The 22,950-nt window shown below is 41.9% G+C and overlaps 1 protein-coding gene across 2 annotated transcripts; it reads left to right on the top strand.

Moving 5' to 3' along the window:
- The first annotated feature begins 17,450 nt into the window (after positions 1-17,450).
- Positions 17,451-19,810, top strand: LOC147418197 (putative protein phosphatase 2C 68). 2 transcript variants are annotated; one of them, XM_086506732.1, is made up of 3 exons: positions 17,451-18,290; positions 18,380-18,806; positions 19,278-19,810. In XM_086506732.1, exons 1-3 carry the CDS (start codon positions 17,697-17,699, stop codon positions 19,604-19,606), a joined length of 1,350 nt encoding a protein of 449 aa, XP_086362858.1. In that variant the 5' UTR covers positions 17,451-17,696; the 3' UTR covers positions 19,607-19,810. The 2 variants fall into 2 exon arrangements, with proteins under 2 accessions (XP_086362858.1, XP_086362857.1); XM_086506731.1 differs by having other exon boundaries at positions 17,454-18,290; positions 18,359-18,806.
- Positions 19,811-22,950: the final 3,140 nt, after the last annotated feature.

Below are 22,950 nucleotides of genomic sequence, written 5' to 3'. Positions count from 1 at the left end.
AGAGATGATGGTTGTTTGCCACCATTTCCTTGGGTTATTATGGAGCTTGACCTCTCAAAAGACCTCCATGAGAATATTCTCATTCAAAGGGATGATGTTGTCAACATCTTAGTACCAATTTTCTATACTAGGCATAAGTCAATCATGCTTCCATTTTGAGTTGCAATGTCATCTCATCAGAGATAGCTCAAATAAGAAAGGAAAAAAATGGTTTTCCCTCTTAAGCCTTGCTCAAGAAGAAACAAGAGTCAACTTTCAAGATCTCAAGGCTTCTCTTGACACACAAGATTCAAAGGCCAAACAAGCCCTTCCTATGACATGGCCACTCTCACTACATCAACTTTCTCTACTAATTAAAGGAAACAAGAAGGAAATTTATGCGCCTTCCTCGCCTCCTTGGAGAAAGTAAGCTTAGAAGAGGAAAAAACTATTTTTCTTGCACTGGTGGCATATGTTAGTGCCTTTCATAAGGAGTTATTTCAACAACGAGACATTTAAGCCCCTGCTAGCCTCAATTGGCTCACCCGAATGGGGGGTGTAAATTGATAGCAAAAGACCATTGGAGAAATCTCACTTGTTGGCTTTAAAAAATTGAAATATTTATGATTTTTAATTTTTTTTAGATGGAAGTAACTTAAGGCAAGAAAGAAACTCGCTTGTAAGTTTTCGCAGGAAGAGATGACTCATAGGTAGGGCAACCTTTATTACTCGGACTTGGATAGTTCCCCTAGTGATACATTCTCCTAGTGATACATTGGCCATTTTCCATGCTATCCAAATAATTTTCTTTCAACCTTTATACCTTCTCCATTGAGCACATCAATGCAATGGTTTTACTTTAGGACCATTGATTACAAACCAACATCTCTTCTCCATAATTTATTCTAATGATAATTTTTTGGAGCTCTATTTGTGTATAAATACTTTTGTGTAATACTCACCTTCATATTGGAGCTTTCAGTACTATCGAACATAACAAGAAGACGTCTCACTTACAGAAACATGAGTCATGACAATTTGCATCTTTATGTCTTATAATGTCGAGGTAGCAGCATGATACTCCATGTTGATCATTCGCTCTCTGGTATATTGGATAGCCATGCCTCAATCCCATCTCTTGTGGTGAATGTTAGTAGATGATGTGAGCTAATTAGTGAGCAACAATTGTTTTGAGATCCTTATTTTACATGGAATTTTACTTGCTTTGCCTCTTACAACCAAGTGTAAAATCAAGCTAAACCATTCGCTCTGGTATATTGGTATATTGGATAGCCATGCCTCAATCCCATCTCTTGTGGTGAATGTTAGTAGATGATGTGAGCTAATTAGTGAGCAACAATTGTTTTGAGATCCTTATTTTACATGGAATTTTACTTGCTTTGCCTCTTACAACCAAGTGTAAAATCAAGCTAAACCAATTTTTATTATTATTTTTATTTACATCATTAAGAATTTTTTATGATTTAAAGCATAAATTACTCTAGTTTGACGGCTGCACAATGTGCACTTCAATGGAGTTTGTCAATCCTTGGTGCAAAATTGCATTGATACATAAAGAGAAATTTTCATTTGATTTTAATAATGAAATTAAGCGTCATTAAGAACAATGAGGTGTTTTGTTGTGCATATGCCTTGATTCCTAATCCCTGGTTAAGGTTGCTTGGAAGAATGGTAAGAAGGAGAACAAGCAAAGAGAGGAGGAGGAGGCGCTACCATCTGACAGTATCGGTGTAGGTAATCGAAGCAAGGGTGTCAAGAGGATCCTAGCTTTGTTTCAAATAAGAAGGGTAAGAACATAACCACTAATTCTTGTAGAAAATGCCTCTTATATGATCAACGCTTCTCGGGCTTAGCCAAGATTTGGTAGTCACCTAGTTGTTGTGTATGGGTGATTGCAAAAGCAAAGGCCAACTTCTCATTGCTTGGCTGCAAACCCCATCTTTCCTCGACCTAGGAATATACTGTAATGCCTCTAACCCTCCCCTTGCAACAACCCAATACTAAGCCTCTTACCACATGGGCACTAAACTTGAAGATATGAACTAATCATGAAGACAAAATTTTTGAACAAAATGCCGCTTATGTGATCAATGCTTCCCCGGGTGAGCCAATGTTTGGTAGTCACCTAGTTGTTGTGTATTGGTGATTGCAAAAGCAGATTATGGCCAACATCTCACTGCTTGGCCGCAACCCCATATTTTCTTTACCCAGGATGCAAAGCCTTACGTCCTACACACACATGAGATTTTGTACTTTTATTTATCCCTTGAGTGCATAGCAATAGCGAGAGACCAACTACTGCTGAGGGTGGCGAAACCGGCCAGGTTTTTAGATGATGCCACTCGTGTGGTCCTTTCTTTCAAAGCTCAGCTTGGCCACTCTCCTTTGCACCAATCAAACGCGGAGCATCTCACAGCCTAAACCACTGAGGCACGAAGCAAAGTTCCTATTGGTGGCATATAACCTCTAAATAGCGCAGGATAGCCTTCCAATTTATGTCGACTAGCGGCAGCATGGTGTTGTAAGGCTTGCATTTAAGCAGGAGAAAAATTGTGGTAAGCTTAACTGGACCATCTTTCACTCAGAAATCTCTCTCTCTCTCTTATTATGAATCGTCTTAACCCATTTTTTACAATGCTTCAGCTATAGACAGCTAACGGGTTGATGTTGTTGTTGGGAGTACATGCGATGCTGTGTTGTCATATTAAGCGTGAGACTCAGACTGAGGCCGAAGAGCTCTCATGGTCTGGCGGTCGTGGCCGGCCTCCACCTCGAGTGCAGTAGGGTTACCATGAAAGAGACATGACTTTTTATTGGAACTCTTCCATGGTGAGCTCTATGAACTAGTTGTGGCCCATTGTCCTGTCGTCGTCGGGCCTGTCTCTATTTTGCGCCTCTGAAGTCCAACGTTTCTTTGGAGATGCCAAAGCGCTTCATCCTCTTTGCCCTACCGTGCTCGTTGGTTGCATACCACCTTCAGAAAAAAAGGAGATGGCAGAAGCGATGCACAGGGAGAGGGGGAGGAGCCCACTGTGGGCGTTAGCTCACGGGGAGTTTCACAAGATGTGCAGGGCAAAAGGGGATATGCAGGTTTACTATACTGAGCTCAGAGCCCGTTCGCGCACGCGCGGACGAGTTGCGTGCTCTTGAGGCTAATAAGCCTTGAGGCATTTTGGAGCAGTAGACAAGTCAGAAGCGGATAGGGGTCCACTACAATAAGCTCGGAGTCCATCCGCGCGCGCGCGGACGACTTTCGTTCTCTTGACGCTAATAAGCCTTGAGGCATTTTGGAGCAGGAGACAAAAGTCAGAAGCGGATAGGAGTCTGTTTGCACACACGCGGACGACTTCCATGCTCTTGAGGTTTTTGACTATAGGTAGCACGAGACGAAATTTATAAGCGTGTTTTGCGTCCAAACCAAACAAAGTGGGTGTGTGTCACCACCCACCATGTGTCCAATTGGGGAAGGGGTCCACTACCATGATACGCAGGGGGAAGGGCTCAACTACCATGATACGCAAGGGGGAGGGGTCAACTACCACGAGATCTGAGTCCGTCCGCATGCGCGCGGACGCACTCCGTGCTCTTAAGGCACCAGTTTCTTAAGGCGAGCACTCAGTACAGGTAGCAGGAGACAAAATTGTTGGGCTGAAAAAGGTTTCTTAAAAGAAGTTGATCTTTAAAGTAGACACTATTGAGCTCATAAACCATCCATGTGCAGACAGGCTACGTGCACTTTAGGTGAAATTTCGTGCTTCAAGGTGGTTGAATCGCCACCGAGGCCCGGAGGTGCTACAACGATGTGGTCTTGAAAATGATTCATGAACCAGAAATGCATAATTTAATTAGTAAAAAATGTCAATCGATAATACTATGAATCTATGGACTATGGATGTAACCACATTCAAAAGGAGTGTTGCATGTCATATTGCCCCTAGGTGAGTGGGCTTGGTGTGCTTCCTACCATGTTTGAAAAAGCAATATATTTTTGTTCGTAATTTATGATTGACCCTCCCCTTCCTAACAATTATATTGGTAGCTTGTTGCTCTTGCAATACACTAAACAAAATCAATGTCACCACGATAGTTTTGCAAGCTCATTCAAAGTTATAACATTTCCTACCTCAATCCTTGTAGACCTCCACACCTAGAGGGGGGCATTCTTTCCTTGCCACTCAAACTTCAAGGCTATCCTTGTAAGAGAGGCTCTGCGTGCCTATTGGTGGTATATTTTACCCTTTCTTGTTGTTTGGGCAGGACATAAGTGACAAATGGCAACCAAAATACACATTCAACCGTCATAGTCTTGACAGTGCACATACCTATCTTCTCTTACATCCCTGATCACTACCCTTGTCTTTAGATTTATAATTGGTCCATCCTTTTTTTTTCTATTCAAGTCATTTTTTCTTTTCTTTTGGCCCCATAGCATGTTATTTTTGGTATTTTGTAGGTCTTCCGCGTTCTCCATTCATAGCAAGCGGACCCTTAGAAATTTGCATACAAAGTTCTAAATCAAAATCTTCAAGAGTTTGAAAAAAACATTCACTCCAATAGAGGTTTGTCAAAATCTATATGTCTATGGTGTTGTCACAACTGTTGGGGTATAAAGCCCAATGTGGTCGCCCAGGTAAGTGGGCGGGCCGCCAGGTATGTACACATATTCTTTTGTAAAAAACCTAATAAGAACTCACTATGCTCTACACATTACAGTAGAGCGAGTTCACCATATCATCGTGCTCTTCTTCTCGCACTCTCTCTCGCGTCGCACTTCCGCTCGTACTCCTTCAACTGGTATCAGAGCTCAGATCGAGGCTCGGGGCAGCACTGCAGGAGGCTAGAGTCACCAGCTCAGATTGGAGTGAAATTCGACAGGCGAAGACACGGCCCCAAGATCTTGTGGGAATGCCCGAAGGGCTCGGTGTTCTCAGAATTTCATTCTGAGGTCATCTCGGTCACCGTTCGGCTTCGACAAAGGTCTGCGCAGGCCATTTTCGACTACGTGGTCTCGACGGGTGCAGATCCGACTCTGCAAATTTGGGGTTTTCGGCCTACGATTGCAGGTGCTGAGGATATCGACACTCCCAGAGTGTTGATTTGTGGTTGTCTACACATCGAAGGACGGCTCACAATTCTTGGAGGCGTGTCACATATGACACGGGCGCATCTACACACAGACTGTAGGCGACATCCACTGGTTCATCAGGTAGCTTGTGTTTGCTGCTTGATATTCCAGATTTCATCCTGACATTGCAGGTACTTCCACATGGGATGTATTGTCAGAGATGATGTATGTCTGTTGAGGGTTTGCTGGCTGTGAGTCACGCAGCAAACAACCGCCGCAGCGGTTACAGCATATAGTGGGAAATTTGTGGATGTATGACTTTGTGGAAAGTCTATGTACTGTCAGATTTACTGCAGCCTTTGTTGAGGGTCGAGTGAGGTTTTATTGAGCTGGGGGATTCTTGAATGTTGAGATCCTTTCGGTGATACAGGTCTTGGAGCGATCCCTCGAGCACCCTTAGATAGGCAGCTAGGATGTATTGACTGTGAGTTAGACAGTTGGGATTGCATCTTTGCTTTACTGCCGTTGAGGCATTGTCGCAGTCTATGCTTACAGGACGGTGACAGGACAGTCAGAGACAGTACATGTGCAAGACAGGTTTACCCACAGCTTATAGTGTCAGAGAGACAGTGGTTTTTTGAGCTTTTTTTTGGTCTGTTTTTAGTACATGGGAGCCATTTTACAAAGGAGACTCTGCCAAAATTTCTGCAGAATCTGAAGATTTCTTGGTTCATTTGACAGGTTGATATTGGTTCAGAGGTCAGTTTACAGGGGAAACTTTGCCGAATTTTTCCCAGGAAAGTAAACTACTGTGAAGCGTAGCTATGGCTAGATCACAGGACACCGCTCTTTACAATATCAAGAAGCTGGATGGAACCAATTTCCCATTGTGGAAGAAGCAGATTTGGCATGTGTTGGTACAAAAGAAGCAGATAAAACCTATAAAGCTCAAGGGGATAAAACCAGAAGATATGGACGAGGACGAATGGAGCGAAATGGATGAATTGGCACTTTCTACCATTATGTTGACTTTGGCAGAAAGCGTTTACTTCAATGTAGCAGACGAGATGTCGGCTTATCAAACATGGTTAAAGCTGAGTGATCTTTATGAGAAGCAGAGTGCAGCTTCACAGGTATACTGGCTTAAGAAGCTTGTTGACTTGAAGATGAAAGAAGGGACACCTATGTCCAATCATCTGAATGAATTCAACACAATCTATAGTCAGTTGTCAGCTCAAGGTGTCAAGTTTGATGAACGTGTTAGAGCTATGTTCCTGTTGATCACATTGCCAGAAAGTTGGGACACTTTTCGCACAGCTTTGAGTAATTCTACACCTCCACATGGTTTGAACATAGCCGGTGTAGAAGGAAGTCTGCTTACTGAAGAAACCAATAGAAAGACAATGGACAAAGGCAAAGGAACAGCCTTAGTTGTCAGGGGAAGGACCAAAGAAAAGTACAAAGGTGGAAAGAGGAATCAGTCTCGTAGCAAGTCCCGCAGTGCTAAAGGCAAGAGTGACATAGAATGCTACCATTGTGGCAAGAAGGGTCACATGAAAAGAGACTGCAGAGAATGGAAAGCAGAAAAAGGCAAAGAGAAAGCTGAAGACCATGGTGAGAAGAACAAGTCCTCAGTGAAGATTCAAGAAATAAATGTGACAAACACTATTGTAGAGGATGACAGTCTAGTGTCAGGAGACATCTACTTCTTAAAGAATACAATGGACTCAGCTCTTCTTACAGCATCTGATGGAAATGCACTGAGTGACTGGATTATAGACTCAGGGGCATCACTTCATGTGTCTCCAAACAAGGAGTGGTTCACCTCTTATGTGACCACTAAAGATCATGTTCGGCTAGGCAATGGGCAGACATATATGTGAGATCTTAGGTGTTGGAGATGTTCAATTGAAGTTTCAGAATGGCTCTTCTTTCACGCTGAAGAATGTGAGACATGTTCCCGCAATTACATAGAGCTTGATCAGCACAGGTTTACTTGATAATGCTGGATACGTCACCACTTTTGGACAGAACATGTGGAAGATATCCAAGGGTTCTATGACAGTAGCACATGGAGTAAAGTCTGGAGGACTTTACATGATTTATGTATCAAATGTCTCTAAAAATGTAATCAATGTAACCGAGCAGCCGAACGTTTCTTTGTGGCATAGCCGGTTAGGACATATGTCCAAGAAGGGAATGGAAATCTTGTCTCGTTCTGGTTATTTGCCTAGCTTTTCATTTAATGATTTTGAATTCTATGAACATTGTCTGTATGATAAGCAAACACAGCAGCCACATAAGCATAGAAGCCTAACCTATCTCTAGGGGGAGCTTCTTACTTTATGACATTTATAGATGATTACTCGAGGAAAGTATGGGTTTACTTTCTCAAGCACAAGGATGACGCGTTTAGTGTTTTCAAAACGTTTGTGACACTTGTGGAGAATCAGAGTGGCAAGAAACTTAAATGCTTACGCACTGACAATGGTGGAGAGTATGTTTCAAAGGCCTTTCAGGACTTTTGTGAGTCAAAAGATATAAAACGTGAACTTACTGCTCCTTACAATCCTCCTCAAAATGGTGTTGCTGAGAGGATGAATAGGACCATACAAGAGAAGGTCAGAAGTATGTTGTCTAATGCACAGCTGCCAAATGGGTTTTGGGCTGAAGCTGTATCAACAGCTGTTCATCTTGTAAATAGATCTCCTAGCAAGGTTTTGCAGAAGGATTCAGTGCCAGAGATGGTATGGTCAGGCAAAATGCCCTCATACGAGCATCTCAGAGTCTTTGGCTGTGAGGCATATACTCACGTTCCAAAGGAATATAGGAACAAACTTGAGCCAAAGAGTAGAAAGTGCATCTTTCTAGGCTATGGTAATTCTGGTGAGATGGGGTACAGACTTTGGGATCCCGAATCCAGAAAGGTTGTCCGCAGCAATGATGTTCACTTTAATGAATCCAAATATCATTCTAAACCAGAGAGGGTTGAGGAGATTAGAAGAGTTGTCTTCCAAGAAGATGGACCTGCACGTGCAAGACAAAATGTTAGGGCTCAAGAGGAGCAAGGACAGGATAGAGTGGAACCACAGGTTGTGGCTGAGCCTGAGCCACCTATTGTGCGTAGATCTGGACGTATCACACGACCTCCTGATAGGTTTGTTCCATCTATGAACTATGTCATGTTGACTGATTGCAATGAGCCTTCATGTTACAAGGAAGCAGTGCAAATGAAGGACTCCGGGAATTGGCAATTGGCCATGCAGTCAGAGATGACAGCTCTGCATAAAAACAAGACATGGAAGCTAGTTAAATTACCACAGGGCAAAAAGGCTCTACCTTGTAAATGGGTTTACAGGTATAAGATCACCGCTCATGATAGTCAGCCAAAGTACAAAGCAAGGCTTGTTGCCAAGGGCTTTAAGCAAGAACAAGGCATTGACTTTGATGAAGTCTTCTCTCCGGTGGTCAAGATGACTACATTGAGATGCTTTCTTGCATTGGTTGCCATATTAGATTTGGTGTTGCACCAAATGGATGTCAAGACAGCATTCTTGCATGGTGATTTAGATGTGGAAATTTACATGCAGCAGCCAGAAGGGTTTGTTGAGAAAGGCAAGGAAGATTGGGTATGCCAGTTGTTAAAGAGTCTTTATGGCTTAAAACAATCACCGAGGGCATGGTACCATAAATTCCACAAGTTTATGCTTTCTCAAGGCTACAAACGTAGTGAGTTCGATCACTGTCTATATACAAAGAAGGCTAAGGATGGTAGTTGGCTGATCCTTATTTTGTATGTGGATGACATGTTGATTGTTGGCAAGCACTTGGAAGAAATTTCAGCTTTGAAGTCAAAGATGGCAAAATCGTTTGACATGAAAGACATGGGTGAGGCAAGTCATATACTTGGTATGCGCATTGAGAGAGACAGATCAAAGAAGTTGATTTGGTTATCTCAAACAGAGTATATTGACAAGGTTTTTCAACATTTCAATATGGAGAGGGGAAAGGCATTGAGTGTTCCATTGCCACCATATGTGAAACTTAGCAAACAAGATTGTCCTGTGTCTGAGGAAGAACAGGCTGAAATGGATAAGATTCCATATGCGTCTGCAGTGGGTAGTTTGATGTATGCAATGATTGCTACTCGCCCAGACATTGCATTTGCAGTGGGAGTAGTAAGTCGATACATGTCAAACCCAGACAGGAAACATTGGGAGGCAGTGAAAGGAATATTGAGATACCTGAAAGCTACAAAGAGTATGCGTATATGCTATGGGAGTCAGGAGCTAAGTGTAAAGGGTTTTACAGACTCAGATTATGCAGGTGACTTAGATAACCGAAGGTCTACGTCAGGGTATGTCTTTACATTGGCTGGTGGAGCAGTATCATGGCGTTCTAGATTACAAGATTGTGTTACTCAATCTACTACAGAGGCTGAATATGTTGCAGCATCAGAGGCATGCAAAGAATCAATTTGGCTTAATCGACTAGTAACAGATTTGGGAATCAAAGAAGAGATGCATGTGTTATATTGTGATAGTCAAAGTGCTATACAATTGGCTCGCAATCCAGTTTATCACTCAAAGACAAAGCATGTGGATGTGAAGTATCATTTCATCAGGGAAATGCTCGAGGATAAGCAACTTCATCTTGTCAAAGTTCACACCACAGAAAATCCTGCTGATCTACTTACAAAAGGACTTCCCTCAGAGAGCTTTGCGCATTTTCGCAAGCAGTTAGGTGTAGGGTAGTACATCACTTCTCTACATCTCTTGTATATTAGCTTGTATAGTAGCTTCTCTCACACTTAAAGTACCACATTGGACTTTAAGTGGGAGGTTGTTGGGGTATAAAGCCCAATGTGGTCGCCCAGGTAAGTGGGCGGGCCGCCAGGTATGTACACATATTCTTTTGTAAAAACCTAATAAGAACTCACTATGCTCTACACATTACAGTAGAGCAAGTTCACCATATCGTCGTGCTCTTCTTCTCGCACTCTCTCTCGCGTCGCACTTCCGCTCGTACTCCTTCAACAAGTATCATTCAAGGATATTTTTCTCAATTCTTTTTATAAAAAAATCCATGCTCTATTTGCAATGCTTTTTATGTAAGTGCATGAAAAAAAAAAGCATTATGCCCTTTTCAACAGGAGTGTAAAAATAAATTAAGAAAGAAAAAGATTACATCAAATCACATAGGTAGGGAATGAGGTAGTCCCAACAAAGAAAATGCATTATAGGAAGATAAAAAAACTAGCTACATCCTTCTAGCATTAGCAATGTGATAGAAGAGAAACATCTGTCCATACAAGGTAGCCTTTGTGAATTTGAGAGGGGGAAAGAGTAAATATATCTTTCATTTAAGACACTAGATGTGGAGCTTCCCTTTTGAGGTAACACAAGAATGGAGGGGGAGACCGAAAAACTAGATAGAGCCTTCTAGCATCAGCAACCGAACCGAAGAGAAACATCTAGCCATACAAGGTAGCCATTGCTACCACTTAATAATATGAAATTGAGAGGGGGAAAGAGTAGACATATCTTTAATTTAAGACACTAGATGTTAAGCTACTCTTCTAAGGTCCCACAAGAATAGGTGAGCTTAAAATTAAAAGGAGTTTTCATGAAGAGCAGCAATTTATGAGTATCAAGTCAGCAACAACAAGTAGACACTTCTCCATATGTTCCATAAGGGAATGTCTTGTCTCTTGCACTCTCCAAGAAGTTCTTCAATACAAAAGGGAGAGAGGTGATTTTTGAAGTGTTCTCAACATATGAGAGCTAGCTTGACATGAAACAAGTACGTGTTGGAAAAAACTCTATTGCAGAAGAGCATCTTGGGCATGGAAAACTTTTTTTCTTTTCCCCTTGTCCAAATCCCTTGATGAAGAATGATGATTCATATAGGATACTATGCTTAATTTTTGTAGAATAGGCCCAGAGGCATTTGATCATGTTGTTCCACTGCTTGACACTCTAATAGAACTACCATTTCTTGTTGAGTCTTTCTTTGGGCAAAGTATTGATTCGTGAGTTGTAGGAGAATTTCTTATGGATTGAATCTGTTGTATTTCCCAATAAAGTATTTTTTATTAAAGATCTACATTTTGTGTGAGTGGCTTGTTTGAAGAGCTCAATCCTTCATGCCAACTACATTGAACAAGTTCTTGGCAAGTTCTTGGCCCCTTTTTGACAAGTGAAATACATTCACCAATTCAGTATTCTTAAGTCAATGGTTGTCTCTATATACATCTTTGTAAGATTTTATGCCTTTCTTGAAGCATATGTGAGACATTCTTTCAATGTCAACAAAGGAGCCCAACCAAATGGAGTCATGAAGTAGATAGTGATAGTTAAAATTGATGTCCTTGGGAAACTTCTAGGATTCTTTAATGGAATTCCAGTCTTCCCACATTCTAGAAGTCAAAGTTGAGCCACCTTGCTTAACCTTTTTTGTGAAGATGACAATCTCCTTCAAGTATAAACCTTTCCATGCTTTGTCCTCCTGCACAAAAATTAGATGACTTTTTCTTTCTACTAGGCATGACCAGAGTCATCAAGCTTTATGGATCTAAATATCCACTTTTCTACAATCTTATCAACCGTCCTTGTAGATTGAGCACATTCAACTCTCTACTAGCTTTTGATTGGAAGAAAAGTTTCCAAGAGATCTTCAAAATCTTGTTATGGAGATTCTCTCCTCCCCATAGAAATCTTCTTGATATTCCATTATGTCATACATTCGGATATTGCTCAATTAAACTATTATCTCATTGTAATTTTCATGTTGACACCTTTTAGGTCCTATCTATCATATTTTCTGTCATGTAACAAGCTTTAAGAAGCTTAAAAACTATAGCAAATAACTTTCTACTTCGGCAATAGTGTATAGGAAGCATGGGGCTCCTTGAGCTCTGAATTTAAAAAGCTCTAAATTTTTATAGAAAGCTCTAAATGAAAAGCTCACAAGTTTATTATCCCACATTATGAGTTTTGGATGCATTGTTTTTTCTCTCGTGGACAAGCACATTTATGCATAGCCAAATCACTAAGAATTGACTGGTAGTATAATAATATTTTACTTCTTAATTAGACAACACTTGGTCCACAATTTGCTTTATCCCAAGAGAGGTGAAGGATTGTATGTGCTAGAAAAAGAGATTGAAGAGGGAAGAGCACACATGAGGAAGGACACCTAATACTAAAAGAGAGTTTTTCTTAGGATTGGAATAACCTTGCTCTAAGGTTCTTGCACCCCTAACCTTCACCCATGCAACTAGCCTAGTTAGCTTCACCCACACAAAGTCTATCACCAATGCCATCTTGGTGAGTGACCTTTGCCAATAGTTTTTTCTGTCAACAACTTGAATTATAGTATAGTGATAGTGGTTGAAGCTAACTAGCCTAGTTAGCTTCAGCCACACAAAGTCTATCACCAATGCCATCTTGGTGAGTGACATTTGCCAATAGTTTTTTATGTCAACAACTTGAATTATAGTATAGTGATAGTGGCTTCCTATAGCCTTATATGCCTCCACCCTTGCCTTACATAAAAACTTCCTTGTTGCTACAATACTCCTTTGTTGTCCTAGCTCTCTAGCCCGCCATTGCTTGTGTAGTGCCTAAAGTTCCCAATACAACTATGGATGCTAGAATGCACATAACATATGGTAGATGCTATAAACAAACAACTTGTGAGGTCATGGAGTGAACTAAGGCATTTTTTCTTTGATGTTTGAGCTCTTAAAGAGTTCCAAGCTCTAATGGTAGAGCAATTAGTGAAACCTAGGTGATGATTAAAGATATGATCAAGGTGCTCACGAGTTCTTGGGTGCTTGAACATTGTCAATATGAAACCCTATGTATAAACTATATCTTATAAAATATGAGTGTACTTTATGCTCGCGCACTTTAACACTCAGGAAAGCGTGTAGCTATGGAGTCCTTGAGCTTGTTTGCTTGCATGATTATATTTAAGCAACTATGTTGGCATTTTTGATCGCATAATTGTGTCGAGCGCAAAAAAATTTGTGCTATGCATGCCAAACCTTTCCATTTCAAGCATGTATCCATGTGTAGCGTAGATTAGTGGTGTGTGTGTGCGTGTGTTAAGTGTGATGCACACTACAATAGTCTATACTATGTGTGTGTGTGTGTGTGTGTGTGTGTGTGTGTGTGTGTGTGTGTGTGTGTGTGTGTGTGTGTGTGTACTTGTTATACAAGATCGCATGTGGTGAGTAGTATAAAGAATGTGTGTATTGCAATGCTTGTGTAATTGCAACGAGTGTTGGATTGAGAACAATAAGGAGTGTTGCAGTTCCATGGTTGCACTCCTCCACTTGTTTCATGGAGTCCTCTTCTTCAAATTCCATCTATTGAACTCTCTCTCTTTGTGAAAGTTGCCTCCATACCTTAGACGACTTGATACAACTCCCAAATTTACAAATTTGAGGTTTTTGTGTAGATCTGTGGCATCCACTTGCTACGATGACTGTTGTACACCTTTTTGTTGACGTTGCTTGGGAACAATTCCTAAGCTATTAGAGTTCTTTGGAACGCAAGAGAAAGCATAAATCTCCTAATTCTAGGCTAAATGTGTATTGATTAGTGAGAAATGGTTGTTTTTCTATCTCAATTTGGTTGAGATTTATCCCAATCTTGCCCTAATTTAGTGTTATACTTAATTGATTCTCAGTTACATGCACCAATTTAACATGAACTTTTTACTAATTTTGACTAGCAGGTGTGCACTTACATGTAGCAATGCATATTAGATGCTTGCATGCGTATGTGATTGTGTTATTAGTAGAGGCTAAAGTGATTAATCGGTTTATATTTTTGTGATTAATGGAATGTTTATATCAATAGAGGCTGAATTGATTAATCGGTTTATATTTTTGTTCTTAATGGAAGGTTGGGTGTAGCTTGGTTTCTATAGTTGCGTACACACACTCTTTGAGGGACTATCATAATTTTGTCATCCCGTGGGCATTTGATGCCATACACAAAAGCCTTGTTTCTTATTCTAATCATGTGGCTCCGGTGCCTACTATTGATGCAAAGAAATACCAAGGACTTTGGCCATTACAATGTGCATTGAGCTTGTTCATGGCATATGCCATATTAATTTCCTTAACAACTCTAAAAAGGTGTTTATTTTAGGTTATTGTGCCAGTATGTTGTCGACAGCTTGGCACCATGTCTCTCCAATTAATCTCACCATGAGTCTACCAAGAGGGCCATGCACTATCATAAGCTCTTTTCCATTTCAAACTCCCTCAATGCAAATAATCAATGGATAGAGCAGAGGATAAGCAAAGGTTCTTGGGTTCTCATGCAACCAAGAAGGAGAAAAAGGTCCTCTATAGCTTTTTTCGTCTGCATGGAAAGCAAGAGTGCTAGATTTTAAAGTGGGAGCTGATAAAGAGACTGTGAAAGAGGTTTTGATTCGATACATTTTCACTCACTGTGATTTGATTGCTCATGGTGGTAACGTGTCAATGATATATCATCCAAAGGAATAAAAAAGGAACATTGGTAAGGTTCCTCTACCAACCAATTGGAAGTCCATGGCCTTGCCAGTTTTTGACACAACATTGAGTGAGGCATTACAGAGTAATCTCTATAGGGATGTACAAAGGTCTCTCCAAAACTCTTTACCCACTAAATTGATCAAGCTTGAAATTTTTTGTCTTATCAATCACACCTGCCATGTACATGTCGCGAAGACTATGTTAATTTGCAAATCCCTTGATTCTTCTTTTTGTGATAAGCTTCTTGATAGAGGCTGGTATGCAAAAGAGGTGGATAGCTTATGCTGTGAGATTGCACTTGACACTCTGGTTGTCAAGTATTTGATTGCCACTCAATTGATTATCATCTCCTTTTGGTACAAGTAGTTTCACTTTATCGGAAGTTGCTATGTGCCTATTGATCAAGAGTCACCATGTTTGGAGAACATGCTCTCATAGAATTGGAAGTGATTGAGAAAGACTTCAACCTTGTGACAATGATCACAATAAGGGAGCATTGCAATCTCCTCCAACTCCGACATGACATCGTGGAGGAGACTGTGGACAATGACTCCTTGAAATTTTATTTTTTGTGGTGGATGCAAACTGATACAACGAAGGCAGAAGCAAGTTTTTTGTAGCGATATTTGTGGTCCAATTCAAAGCTTATAAATGTAATGCATCTCGTATAATTTCCACAAAAAATGTATTTCTTGGATAAAAACAAATATTTATTTCAACTGTGTGTCAAAGGTGATATGAATCATTTGTGGCCGAGTTCAAATTGTGCCAATGTAACGATGATTGTGATGTCTTAGTTGTAGCCGAGGTGAGTTTGATTCATGGGCTATAAGAGACATACACGTGATTTATGATTTGTGGATCAAGGTAAAGACCCAACATGATTGATTATCTTGGAAAAAATTGTTTGATGCATAAAGTTGTTGCATAAAGAGCACTCATGTTTATGTTGATATACAACATCAACATAAACATTCTTGATATCTCGGAAAGAACTGCTCGATGCATAAGGTTGTTGCATAAAGAGGACTCATGTTTATGTTGATATACAACATCATTGGATAACCACCTAGCAATGACACACAACAATAAAGGAGAGGCCGCTATGATCAGCTTTGTTGTGTCAATGTCAGAGGGATTGGCTATGGTAGGAATCAAGTGGACTTGTAGTGCTGAGTGGGCTTGAAAGATCTATGGTAGATCCTATGGCTCATTTATGTTTGAGGGGTATGATTTGGTACCCGGTGTAGCTACCGAAGAGGCATGGCGCCTAAACTTGTTTGGTTTGTATCGATTTCCTACCACGAGAAGGTATTTTGAATCCTTTCATATCTCACACTCATAGAGGGAGGCGAAGCCGCCTCGTTCGCAGTGTGGCATGGGACATAGATGTTCTGTTCTCTCTCGACAAAGTTACACGCTCTCCATCTGTAGTATGATTGGGTGTATGAATGGACAGGTTGATCCCGCATAGAGTTCGATGCTTTCATGATATTGTTTTTATTATGATGTACTTATTTTTTATGGCACAACTGATGGTTCAAGCATGTTTCATTGGGGGGAATTGAAAGTTCTCTCAACCTGTGCACTCTATTTCACCCTCCAAGACTCTCTCTCTCTCTCTCTCTCTCTCTCTCTCTCTCTCTCTCTCTCTCTCCCCCTTCTCGTGTGAAGAAGAGATAGACACATTTATTCACCCTTGACTTGTGATTTAACATCCATTTTTTTGCATACACATTCAAGGATAGCACTTGATGCTGGGTATCTCTGGAAGAAATATGTAAGTTGTATAGTTCTTGCATAGACCCCTTGAGGGGATCTCTCATCCTTGCTGCAATGTCTCTCTAGGAAAACTTTGTAATGTTTTGTAAGCAAGCTCTACAAAGCTACAAAATCACAAGCCACACAATATGAGGTTTAATATAGTGCGCAACTACTTTTACATAGTTTTGATCGAAAAACCCTTATCTTATATGGATATTGGCATATTATAGAGGAATACAATGTATATATCCATATTAAACGTGCAAATAAATTAAACAGACATTTAATTGCAACTTAGATTGAGAGGCTTAGGAGGTGAGGGAAAGACGACATTAAAGTAGGTCATGTGGAAGAGAAATGGGCTTCGATGGAGAAGGAGAGGACACAAGATCCTCAAGGATTCAAGGTCCATGTTTTTTTCTAGGTGCTCCCATGGGTTGTTACATGCCATGACCCAATTGTGTTGCCCTTGTGTTATCTGTGCGTCTACGTGTGTGTGGAGCTAGGAATTCACCTCTTCTTTGTTTTCCACGGGGTGCTATGCAGATCAACAGTGTTAATTCAAAGGCACTTAATTTACTGAATCTAGAATGTTCATCACACAGAAACTGATCTCGAGGTGAAAACTAATTTCTAGAGGAATACTAATCTTAGGACGTGTCCTAACCCCTATGTGCACCTTGAGCTCCATCTCAATAATACCTAAGGCCAAGTTCAGACAGCGCGGCGACACTAATATCAAAGGGGGCGTGAATCCTACCTAGAAGCATCTCATTTGGCAAAATTCTGTTGCTCATTTTCGGACCCACTCGAAATCTGGCGACCCCCCCTCCCTCCCCCCGGAAATTCAGCACTGCCGCCTGCTTTTCAACATAAAATGCGGTCGAAGCAGCTTGAACTCGTGCCAGAGGCTTCAGCCCCACCACTCAGCTACACCTCACTAGCGCAAAAATATTTACACATTTTGCTGCCGCCCCTTGTGAACGAGGAGGGAGGAGGAAGATTTTAAGAGAAATCTTTGCCACCGGGCTTGTCTGAACCCGGCCTAAGAGCACAACACTTTAACCACCATGGCATAGATGTGAGCCACGGTAGATAAAAACTAATACGAAGGATTCGATATTACGTTTTATACAGAGATTATACACAGATTAGTGTTAACGATCGCAATTAAGCGACGGGCTGCTTTGCATGGGGAGCGTGATGACCGTGAGAGATAAAGGACAGCGAGGGCTTTAGTTTGTAGCCCTGCATGTACTTCATTACTTTGAGCGTTGGCATCAAGCTGTTCATAGTACCTTGTCTCTGTCACGTAAGTGCAACCCATTCTTCATGCGGTTTGAGTGGAATACTGCAACTATAGTAACAAGGGATGTTAAGTCTCTCGCTGCAACGACCCGCAAGCGGGCAGAGACTCGCCGATTTAAATTGATGGTGGCGGCCCTAGAAGATCATGACGAGCCTTTTGAAAAGAGATCTAAAGCCTGCCACTGTGTCAATGCATTGAAGGAAGATTTTGCACCATCAATCGGAACGTCCAGAGGCTTCTCAGGGACAGAAGAGATATGTCCATGCATGCTTGTGCCTAAATTTGGGGAAAAACGTGATATTCAAGTCCCTACCATCTCAACGTTTTGTGCTTGCACGTCAAGTCACACATGCTCGAGGCAGAGTTCACGGATCCTTGATATTGAAGGCGATGAAGTAGGTTCTACTAAGGAGAGCATGCTGTTAACTCCATCGGAAAGCAATAGAGTATGCGTGACATCATATTGTGTTGTGAGTATTTGCGGCCGCTGTCGGAATATGGAGGATGCTGCAATTGCAGTCCCATCTTTTCTCTCCATACCCTCCTCTATTTCTGGCCACAGACATGGCGAAACATTTCATTTCTTTGGAGTTTATGATGGTCATGGTGGTCCTCAGGTATGCAATGCAATATTGTGTCTGTTCTTATAGGTCACTTATATAATTGTATTATAACAGATGTACAGGCAGCCCAATTTTGTAAACAGAGAATGCATGGAGTTTTGGCTGATGAGATGAGCGCAGCGGGTGATGACTTATTTGAGAAATGGGAGTCATGTTTCCAATCTTGCTTCACAAAACTTGATGCAGAGTTATGCGGCCTTTGTTCACATGGATCCGAGTGCCCACACAAGGGAGGCGCTAGCAACACCAACACTTGTAGAGAGCCTTTGATTCCTGGGTCAGTTGGAACCACAGCAGTGGTGGCCGTGGTGGGGACGGATCATATAGTGGTTGGCAATTGCGGTGATTCACGCGCTGTTTTGAGCAGAGGTAGCCAAATATTGCCATTATCAGAAGATCACAAAGCTAACCGTCCCGATGAAGTGGCTCGCATTGAAGCAGCGGGCGGGGAGGTGTTCATTGGGCAAGGACACCGAGTTTGTGGCGTGCTTGCAATGTCCAGAGCCCTAGGTAAGTAGTATGGTTTACCTTGTGATCTTTAGCAAGATGTTTTATACAATTCATTGCATGCGATTAGTAAGCTTTGTTTGGTAATTTGACATTTGTGTGCTAGGAGGTTGCTCGGGAGGGTCACTTTAAACATAGCACTTGAGTTCAATAGAAGGGGTTATCTAGCTCCATTTTTTAATTCATGATAAACATAGAGAAGAGTACCAATCAAAGGGAACATACACTGATTGAACTTAAAAAGGGTGCATTATATTCAAGAAAAATCTACAAATATGGGGTTTCAAAATTAGGTCTTGAACGCATTTGATACAGAGGCTTTACTTATAGTGAACCCCTTGTTGAAGGTTGCAACTCATTTGTCTTCCATGTGAGTTTGTAAGTTTTTTCAAAATGAAGCTTTCTTAGTAGATAATAAAAAGGCACCAAATGACCTTGTTGAGTTGATGATTACATTGTTGTTTATCTCGACAGGTGATGGCCATCTTAAGTCTTTTGTTAGTGGGCAACCAGAGGTCACTATTACAGCTCGAAGTGATGAGGATGAATGCCTAATTCTTGCTAGTGATGGTCTTTGGGATAAACTATCAAATAAATTTGTATGTGGTGTAGCTCGAAAGGCTCTTGCACGCTGGCGCAAAAAACACAAGGTATCAGAATGTCAACTCTCTTTTCCACATGGATGTGTTGATGCAGAGGATTCACCTTCTCAGGTAGTAGCTTCTCTCCTCACCAAGCTAGCCCTTGCTAAGGATAGCAAGGATAATATCAGTGTCATCGTGGTGGACCTTAAGCGTTTATAGTCATGCTTTTGATGTGTACAATTGTCCGAGTACTATTGATACAGAAGACTTGATGATTTAAAGAACTTAGTCTAAACAAAAATTAGCATTTTCATTCTAAATTTGGTCACCCATAATATGAATTTTTGTTAGTGTTATTGCTCAGCCCTTGAAATGAGGAGGTGCTGTGGTTCTTTGTGATTAATACATGCAAAATTACGGCTATTTAAGTATTCTGTTCTGATGATCTGCAACTCTTAGTCACATGAACGGGAGATTATGGCTTGTGCTTATTATGTCTTGTTTTGTGGCTAGATATGAGACCTCCCCATAGGTCCAAGAAGGGTCATGATAGTAGGCCTTATCGAAAGTAAATGAAGCTCCATAAGGTCACCTCAAGAAATTTGTATAGCTCCCCTTTGCTTGTCTCTGTTGTTTGTGTGCTTTGTGCGCATACATTTCTAAGCTTACATGCGTTTTTGTGTACGTATATAGTGTGTGTGTGAGGGGTGTTTGTTGAAATGTAATGTTTGTTGGAACGTAATGAAGTATCATATAAGGGTGAATTATCTTGTAATTTGAAAAAATGATTTACCTGGCTATCTTGATTGAAGTTGCTTAAAAGTACTTCAAGCACAACTACCCACCAACTTTTATTACACCTACCCAGTCACAATTACCCTTTTTCATGATCTTGTATTGGGTTGTCTTCCATAATAGTGAAGTCAAATTTTCGGGTGTTCTCATTTCTTTTTGTGTTCTCATGTTGTCTCTTGAGTATACTTTAAGTTAGTGTTAAGGTTAGTCGATTGGTTTTCGCATGATATCAGAGCTCCACTAATCTTCCTTAGTCTTCTCTCTTGAGCTCCCTGTAGCATTTTCTAGCCCTCCAGGTTAAGTACTCTATTAGAAGGAATTCGGAACCTTGAAATGGTTGAGATAGCTTCTTCATATGCTTCAACTATCTTTCACAAGTCTCGTCACACCATATTAGCTCAATGACACAAACTACCAAGTATTGAAGTTTTGAATGGAGCTCTATTTCAAGAAACTTCGTCTGTAGAATATCATCTTAGGTTGGGACTTTTGGCATGAGTCACCCAAAGAAAGAGTACCTAGTAGTGAGTTAAGGCGTACGAAACTTGGAAAGTCCATATAGCAATGCCATAACATGCAAGTGCAAATGGTAAGAAAATTACCAACGCTTGAGCCATTTGGAAATACTTTGAGCGTAGCTACAAGCTTATTGACCTCATCTATTAATTCTCTTTGATTAGGAGACTAGTTAACACAAACATATAGCAACATGAAGCCATTGCCAAGGTTGTTGATAACTGGAAGACTTCTTGATGAGATTGTGATCTCTCGATTAGAGGTCTCAGAGCAGTTGCAGCCTATGCTTCTACTCGCTGCTCTAGAAATCGCTTTGTGGAGAGCATTTATTGCCACCCAAGCCATTGTGGAAAACCTGCAACTCTAAGGCTTGGTTGCACAGATTCAATGAGAGGAGACTCGTCACTCTACGTGAGCAAAGCTCTAGCTCTCCAAAGTCTGAGATATAAATGTATGTATATATGTATATATATACAAGAACATCCAGAAGTCTCAGCTTCCGTCCCAGCAATCTCAACATCAATAGCGACAAGGTTCAGAAAGGCAAAGAAATTTTGCAAACTTTGTCATCACTATGGTCATCTAGACAAAGATTGCAGATCTGAGCAAAGAAGTTAACAACACCATAAGGAGCTCATTGTTGTTGCCCCCTTCCCCATCGTGCCTGCCCCTGCGTGCACAGCCCGCCGTGTCCACCCCCGCTCTGCCCGCTTCGTACCCCCCCGTCCCCTCTCCCCTTCCTTCTGACTCGTGCCCTCCCCACCCCACTCCGCGGACTCTTTCTTCTTTAGCCCCCGCTCCCTCCCCTCCCAGCTTCGTCAAGAGCGACATGTGGGCTGTCCTTAGCGTATCGGTGGCCTTTTGTCGATTCCTTTGCCCTCTTCTTTTGACCAACAGACACAGAATGGCGGTTCCTGCTTCATCTGAAAGGGGACTCTTCTAAGGTCCCCTCCTTTGACGCCACGGAGCCGACCCTTTGACTTGCTCTTTTGCAAGAAGAGCTAGGGAGCTTGATGGCCGAGGTGGAACGACTTCAAGCCACCTCGGTCATTTGCAAGATTGTTGGTACACGACCCAATAGAGGCGAGGTTAGGGACCCGGGCAAGATCATTGATATGTAGATTCTTGGGAGAGGCTACTACGAGATAGAGTTTGAGTCTCCAAAGATGGCAACTAAAGTAATAGCGATGAGCTTGCTAGGCATTCGGGCGGCTCGAGCTTACTTTAGACAGTGGCACCACGGTTTTGACGCGACTACAGTTTTGCTTCAGGAGGAGGCAGATTATCCTATCTCAGTTTGTTTTCCATGCCTGAGATGGGAGTATCTTCCCTTTCTCTCCAGGATTGGCTCCATGTTTGGGATGGTCTTGGAGACCCCGCACACTTCAACTTCAGATGTGGCCAAGGCCGCAGGGTTACCCGCTATGTGGGTCCTTGTTCGAGACACACACTCCCGAAGGTCTTGCTTCCTCGGGTGAGTGGTGGCTAGATCGAACAGAGTGTGGAGTATTTTGGCCTCTCGAACGAGTGTTTGATTTGTAGAAGGTGGGCCATCTTGCGAAGGCCTGTCCATGTAGGAGTGCTCGGCCAGTTCCACAGTCACAAGTCCCTAGGGCTGACCCTTCATTGAGTTCCGAGGTGTTCCCAACCAGGGCTTTGGAATCCCCTAGTGATCCAGTTTCAGCAGCAATAGACTGCCAAACGGAGGAGGGAGGTCATCGGGTCTAGGATCCTCGTCCTAGTGTCACAAATTGGTGACGTGGCTGCTCAGTACACACACACACCCGCCCCCGCCGGCTGACAGCAGTTCCGGAACAGCAAGGCAGTGCTGATGTGGCGGCAGTGCTCACGTGGAAGCAACGTACGGATTGGCCCGGAAAATGCGGCTCGAATCGCGGGGCTGATGACGTGGCAGGCAGCGTAGGGAAATGTGCTTTTCTTTACGCAAGGCTGGAAACTCTCTATGCTGGAGCTTTTGCGAATTGCTCTAATTCCCAAGAGGGCTTGTGAGAGGAAATTGAAATTGCTTCATTTTTGGAAAGCTTTTGGGACAGCTTTTGGGGCTCCGCTTTTGGCATCCCTTGTAATCTCTTTATAAGTTTAGTTGGGCTCCCACTTCTCAGAGCATCTGGACGAAGAGTCTGAGAGTGAGACCCAACTACTTAGTGTGCTTTGTGCAACAGATTAATACAAAAAGAAATACCAAAAGCGGCGCCAGTCTTTGGGGCCAATATCTCTAGGCATGGAACTCC

The sequence above is a fragment of the Adiantum capillus-veneris genome, chromosome 30 (assembly GCF_014529385.1).
Source record: "Adiantum capillus-veneris isolate H3 chromosome 30, ASM1452938v2, whole genome shotgun sequence".
Classification (NCBI taxonomy): domain Eukaryota; kingdom Viridiplantae; phylum Streptophyta; class Polypodiopsida; order Polypodiales; family Pteridaceae; genus Adiantum; species Adiantum capillus-veneris.
Note: the sequence above shows the minus strand (reverse complement) of the source record. Positions and strands in the feature narration are given on the sequence as shown.

Coding starts and splice junctions, on each gene's coding strand:
- LOC147418197 (XM_086506731.1), top strand. CDS start 17,697: ATGCGGTTTGAGTGGAATACTGCAACTATAGTAACAAGGGATGTTAAG. Junction 18,291..18,358: donor ATGGTCATGGTGGTCCTCAG/GTATGCAATGCA, acceptor ACAGATGTACAG/GCAGCCCAATTTTGTAAACA. Junction 18,807..19,277: donor TGCAATGTCCAGAGCCCTAG/GTAAGTAGTATG, acceptor TTATCTCGACAG/GTGATGGCCATCTTAAGTCT.